This window comes from Gouania willdenowi, chromosome 3 (assembly GCF_900634775.1).
Source record: "Gouania willdenowi chromosome 3, fGouWil2.1, whole genome shotgun sequence".
Classification (NCBI taxonomy): domain Eukaryota; kingdom Metazoa; phylum Chordata; class Actinopteri; order Blenniiformes; family Gobiesocidae; genus Gouania; species Gouania willdenowi.
The window spans coordinates 39,929,477-39,936,038 of NC_041046.1; the positions used below are offsets into that span (position 1 = coordinate 39,929,477).

Consider the following 6,562-nt stretch of genomic DNA (forward strand, 5'->3'; position numbering starts at 1 on the left):
TTGCCTTCATTTCTGTCGTCATGGTTACAGTCAACACAAAATTCTAGCTGATGATTTGCTGCTGCTTTGTTGACAAACAATAAAATAATTAAATTAAAGACATCTACCCCCCCCCCCCCTCGCCTTATAAATAAATTACTTAATTAAATTACTTACTAATGTAGCAGTGAATGTATGCTGCACCGAATGGAGAGTTGCTCTTTTTTTTTTTTTTTGTTTCTATTGACCAGATTTACAGCAGTATTATTTAAATTTGTGATCTAAATATCAAATCTAAATGTCACGGATGAAACTAAATGTTTAGCTAATATGCAAATTCACTGATGTGCCAAAATAAAAGCTTGTTTCGATTTAACATTTATATTTAAATGTAACATTTAGGTTTAACATTTGGATTCAGCATTGACATGTTTTAGTCCGTAACGTAGATGACGTATTAATACAAGTGCGTAGCGTCTCATTGGCCAGTGTAGGTCACATGGTGCACCTATCACGTCACCTAAACTGGCCAGTGAGGGGCGTTGCTTACGAATAGAATGCCGGTATATTGATACGTGTTACGTATTGATAGCCACTGCCTTTTTTAAACGTAGTTTGTTGTTAAAAGTTGCAAGTAGTTGCCGTTTGTTTTAGCATGTGCAACTTTACAATTGGCGCCCATAGTAAACGTTGACTTTTAAAGCTAATTCATTTATTTCTGTTATAGCTTTGCCACAGCTGTCGTGTTATGCTCATAGCAGAAAATTGCTCTGATCACTGATCTGCCTCAGGGCGAGTCATGCAGGCAAGTCAGTGTATAGACACGCCCACTGATGAATATGCATAAGCAGGCAGCAAAAAGCCTGTTGGTCAGAAAGTCATTTTTCAGAGGCTAAAACACTGAAAAACAAGCAAGTTTGGGCAAATAAACCTCAAATACTATGTTTTGGGGTTCTTAGAACAACGGGAGATGGGTGAAAAATGCAGGATATGGGACCATTCCCCACTGGGATTTGCACCCCTGCCCCCTTTGTCCAACTACAACATTTTGCTCAGACGACTGAAAAAACAATGCACAATAATGGAATGAAAGTTCATGGAGCTAACAGGATTTAAGCACAAATTTGATATAAATTGTACATTAAGAAATTACAAGTGTACAGTGCACTACCAATTCCCTTATGTTGGAATTCTGAGGAAAAAATTATGAATTTAAAGTCAGAAAATGTCAGAATTTTTTACTTTAAAGAGAATTTTCATTTTAAAGTTAATTCTGTGATTAAAGTCAGAATTTTTGATGAAAAAAGTTATACTATTCATGGTCTGACCCAACTTAATAACTCAGTTCAACACAAAACCATTCTTTTTATGAAAATATTTTTTATTCATTTGTTCTTAAATCTTTTTTTTTTTTTTAATTAAAAATTCTTCCTGCATTAGAGGGAGAAAAGGAAAGAGAGAGAGGAACATTTTAAATCATCATGGGGGAGATTGAGATTAAGAGTCAAACTTGAGGTTTATAATGTTCTAATGTTTGGTTTTCCGGGTAAACCACCGGCAGATTCTTTTCCATGGGGATTTCTTTTTAGCATGGCTGGACCGCTCTTCTTCTAATTCCACATGTTTGACTTTCAGTTGGTTCTGTGCTTCGACCAGGGCGTTCTCCATCAGGGTCACCTTTTCTTTCACCTGCTCCTCCAGACTGCAGTAGGCCTGCTCCTTTGACTTCACCACTTCTAACATGTTGGCGTTCACCTCCAACAGTTGGCCGTGTTGATCACTTTCACTTTTTAATTTCTCCTGCGTCTGCCTGAGATCGGCCCTCAGAACGTCCTTTTCAGTTTTCTGCTCACGCACCAGGAGATCCTTCACTTTCAACTCTTCATCTTTGATGATGACGTTCTTCTGAGCTTCTGATATCTGCGTGGAGATTAGAGTCAGACAAGACACATTTATTAGTAGAACGCATTTCATACACAAGGAACCTGTGCTTTACGTGATTTAAAAAGTGCAAGAGAAAATATTTAACGGTTTAAAAATCAATAAGAACATTAAAATCAGCAGTAAAAACATTTTATATTGTGCTTTAGAACCACTTACTGTATATTAATACCATGATTTAATTAGCAGAAGTTTGTATTATTATTATTTTTGCACTGACATAAAAAAATGCCATTTTCTTATTTCCAGTTAAACAAAAGGACAAAGTTGTATTTATTTTTTGTGAATTTTTAGAGATGATTGCACCATGATTTTCATGATCTGATCTTTTTTCATTTGTTCTTTCATCTTTAACTCAGAAATCTGAGAAAAATGTCAGAATTGTGAGTTTAAAGTTGAATAAATGAGATAATGACTCACTGTTGCTTCCTGGTGCTGAAGCTCCCTGGTTTGCTCCTCTACCTGTTCTTTGGCCTGATCCAGTGAGAGTGTGAGATTGAAGATCTGCTGATTCTGACGCTGAAGGATGGAGGTGGTTTCCTGCTGCCACTTCAGCATCTTCATCTGGTTAGACTCACTATGGCCTAACTCTTGTTTCCATTGGTCCAGGCTATGCTTGAGTTTAGAGATTTCCTCCTTCTGGATTTTAACCATGGAATGTGATTCCGTTTCCTTCTTCTTCATCATCGTTCTTTGCTCTTCCCATTGTTCTTTCTGCTCATGGAATTCCTTTCTGGAAACATCTAGAGTCAGGTTGAGTTGGGCCAGGTCCTTCTCTTGTATTTCCATCAGGTAATTTGCAAAGAATCTCTTGTTTCTCCTCTTTGCACATGTGATACACCCTGGTGGTGCTTGGTCAGGTACCAGTGTACAGCCTGGTACACAGGGATTCACTGGTACGGTGGCTGGTGGATGGTTCACTCGTTCATCACCCTTGCCTCCAGGAGATGGTTGGTCTCCCTTCATCTTCTGCGTCTTTTGCTTTGGTTGGTGGAATGAAACCCCTCTGATTTTGTTAAATAAGGGCTCAGAATCCCCAAAGTCACCAAAAGTAATATTAATCGCTGGTTTTTGATCCATCGTCAACATTTCAAGAAACAAATGCAAGTGATTGTTCAACAAAACAGTGAAGTTTTTAGAGCTTTGAGCTGTGTGTGCTACTCTAGAAGAATCCAGGCACTTTCAAGTGATTTTGCTTTCATCTCCTGTGTTTGCCTTCATTTCTGTCGTCATGGTTACAGTCAACACAAAATTCTAGCTGATGATTTGCTGCTGCTTTGTTGACAAACAATAAAATAATTAAATTAAAGACATCTAACCCCCCCCCCCCCTCGCCTTATAAATAAATTACTTAATTAAATTACTTACTAATGTAGCAGTGAATGTATGCTGCACCGAATGGAGAGTTGCTCTTTTTTTTTTTTTTTGTTTCTATTGACCAGATTTACAGCAGTATTATTTAAATTTGTGATCTAAATATCAAATCTAAATGTCACGGATGAAACTAAATGTTTAGCTAATATGCAAATTCACTGATGTGCCAAAATAAAAGCTTGTTTCGATTTAACATTTATATTTAAATGTAACATTTAGGTTTAACATTTGGATTCAGCATTGACATGTTTTAGTCCGTAACGTAGATGACGTATTAATACAAGTGCGTAGCGTCTCATTGGCCAGTGTAGGTCACATGGTGCACCTATCACGTCACCTAAACTGGCCAGTGAGGGGCGTTGCTTACGAATAGAATGCCGGTATATTGATACGTGTTACGTATTGATAGCCACTGCCTTTTTTAAACGTAGTTTGTTGTTAAAAGTTGCAAGTAGTTGCCGTTTGTTTTAGCATGTGCAACTTTACAATTGGCGCCCATAGTAAACGTTGACTTTTAAAGCTAATTCATTTATTTCTGTTATAGCTTTGCCACAGCTGTCGTGTTATGCTCATAGCAGAAAATTGCTCTGATCACTGATCTGCCTCAGGGCGAGTCATGCAGGCAAGTCAGTGTATAGACACGCCCACTGATGAATATGCATAAGCAGGCAGCAAAAAGCCTGTTGGTCAGAAAGTCATTTTTCAGAGGCTAAAACACTGAAAAACAAGCAAGTTTGGGCAAATAAACCTCAAATACTATGTTTTGGGGTTCTTAGAACAACGGGAGATGGGTGAAAAATGCAGGATATGGGACCATTCCCCACTGGGATTTGCACCCCTGCCCCCTTTGTCCAACTACAACATTTTGCTCAGACGACTGAAAAAACAATGCACAATAATGGAATGAAAGTTCATGGAGCTAACAGGATTCAAGCACAAATTTGATATAAATTGTACATTAAGAAATTACAAGTGTACAGTGCACTACCAATTCCCTTATGTTGGAATTCTGAGGAAAAAATTATGAATTTAAAGTCAGAAAAATGTCAGAATTTTTACTTTAAAGAGAATTTTCATTTTAAAGTTAATTCTGTGATTAAAGTCAGAATTTTTGAAGAAAAAAGTTATACTATTCATGGTCTGACCCAACTTAATAACTCAGTTCAACACAAAACCATTCTTTTTATGAAAATATTTTTTATTCATTTGTTCTTAAATCTTTTTTTTTTTTTTTAATTAAAGATTCTTCCTGCATTAGAGGGAGAAAAGGAAAGAGAGAGAGGAACATTTTAAATCATCATGGGGGAGATTGAGATTAAGAGTCAAACTTGAGGTTTATAATGTTCTAATGTTTGGTTTTCCGGGTAAACCACCGGCAGATTCTTTTCCATGGGGATTTCTTTTTAGCGTGGCTGGACCGCTCTTCTTCTAATTCCACATGTTTGACTTTCAGTTGGTTCTGTGCTTCGACCAGGGCGTTCTCCATCAGGGTCACCTTTTCTTTCACCTGCTCCTCCAGACTGCAGTAGGCCTGCTCCTTTGACTTCACCACTTCTAACATGTTGGCGTTCACCTCCAACAGTTGGCCGTGTTGATCACTTTCACTTTTTAATTTCTCCTGCGTCTGCCTGAGATCGGCCCTCAGAACGTCCTTTTCAGTTTTCTGCTCACGCACCAGGAGATCCTTCACTTTCAACTCTTCATCTTTGATGATGACGTTCTTCTGAGCTTCTGATATCTGCGTGGAGATTAGAGTCAGACAAGACACATTTATTAGTAGAACGCATTTCATACACAAGGAACCTGTGCTTTACGTGATTTAAAAAGTGCAAGAGAAAATATTTAACGGTTTAAAAATCAATAAGAACATTAAAATCAGCAGTAAAAACATTTTATATTGTGCTTTAGAACCACTTACTGTATATTAATACCATGATTTAATTAGCAGAAGTTTGTATTATTATTATTTTTGCACTGACATAAAAAAATGCCATTTTCTTATTTCCAGTTAAACAAAAGGACAAAGTTGTATTTATTTTTTGTGAATTTTTAGAGATGATTGCACCATGATTTTCATGATCTGATCTTTTTTCATTTGTTCTTTCATCTTTAACTCAGAAATCTGAGAAAAATGTCAGAATTGTGAGTTTAAAGTTGAATAAATGAGATAATGACTCACTGTTGCTTCCTGGTGCTGAAGCTCCCTGGTTTGCTCCTCTACCTGTTCTTTGGCCTGATCCAGTGAGAGTGTGAGATTGAAGATCTGCTGATTCTGACGCTGAAGGATGGAGGTGGTTTCCTGCTGCCACTTCAGCATCTTCATCTGGTTAGACTCACTATGGCCTAACTCTTGTTTCCATTGGTCCAGGCTATGCTTGAGTTTAGAGATTTCCTCCTTCTGGATTTTAACCATGGAATGTGATTCCGTTTCCTTCTTCTTCATCATCGTTCTTTGCTCTTCCCATTGTTCTTTCTGCTCATGGAATTCCTTTCTGGAAACATCTAGAGTCAGGTTGAGTTGGGCCAGGTCCTTCTCTTGTATTTCCATCAGGTAATTTGCAAAGAATCTCTTGTTTCTCCTCTTTGCACATGTGATACACCCTGGTGGTGCTTGGTCAGGTACCAGTGTACAGCCTGGTACACAGGGATTCACTGGTACGGTGGCTGGTGGATGGTTCACTCGTTCATCACCCTTGCCTCCAGGAGATGGTTGGTCTCCCTTCATCTTCTGCGTCTTTTGCTTTGGTTGGTGGAATGAAACCCCTCTGATTTTGTTAAATAAGGGCTCAGAATCCCCAAAGTCACCAAAAGTAATATTAATCGCTGGTTTTTGATCCATCGTCAACATTTCAAGAAACAAATGCAAGTGATTGTTCAACAAAACAGTGAAGTTTTTAGAGCTTTGAGCTGTGTGTGCTACTCTAGAAGAATCCAGGCACTTTCAAGTGATTTTGCTTTCATCTCCTGTGTTTGCCTTCATTTCTGTCGTCATGGTTACAGTCAACACAAAATTCTAGCTGATGATTTGCTGCTGCTTTGTTGACAAACAATAAAATAATTAAATTAAAGACATCTACCCCCCCCCCCCCTCGCCTTATAAATAAATTACTTAATTAAATTACTTACTAATGTAGCAGTGAATGTATGCTGCACCGAATGGAGAGTTGCTCTTTTTTTTTTTTTTGTTTCTATTGACCAGATTTACAGCAGTATTATTTAAATTTGTGATCTAAATATCAAATCTAAATGTCACGGGATGAACTAAATG

At 37.7% G+C, this 6,562-nt stretch overlaps 2 protein-coding genes across 2 annotated transcripts; both read right to left on the reverse strand.

The window, feature by feature from the left end:
• Nucleotides 1-1,506: 1,506 nt before the first annotated feature.
• On the reverse strand, nt 1,507-3,081 carry LOC114480314 (centrosome-associated protein CEP250-like). Its single transcript, XM_028474345.1, has 2 exons — nt 2,341-3,081; nt 1,507-1,899 (listed from the first exon to the last, which is right to left on the reverse strand). The coding sequence occupies exons 1-2, from the start codon at nt 3,007-3,009 to the stop codon at nt 1,507-1,509; spliced, it is 1,062 nt and encodes a 353-aa protein (XP_028330146.1). The 5' UTR covers nt 3,010-3,081.
• Nucleotides 3,082-4,601: 1,520 nt separating this feature from the next.
• LOC114461215 (centrosome-associated protein CEP250-like) lies at nt 4,602-6,214 on the reverse strand. Its single transcript, XM_028443124.1, has 2 exons — nt 5,474-6,214; nt 4,602-5,032 (listed from the first exon to the last, which is right to left on the reverse strand). The coding sequence occupies exons 1-2, from the start codon at nt 6,140-6,142 to the stop codon at nt 4,640-4,642; spliced, it is 1,062 nt and encodes a 353-aa protein (XP_028298925.1). The 5' UTR covers nt 6,143-6,214; the 3' UTR covers nt 4,602-4,639.
• Between the last annotated feature and the right edge of the window lie 348 nt (nt 6,215-6,562).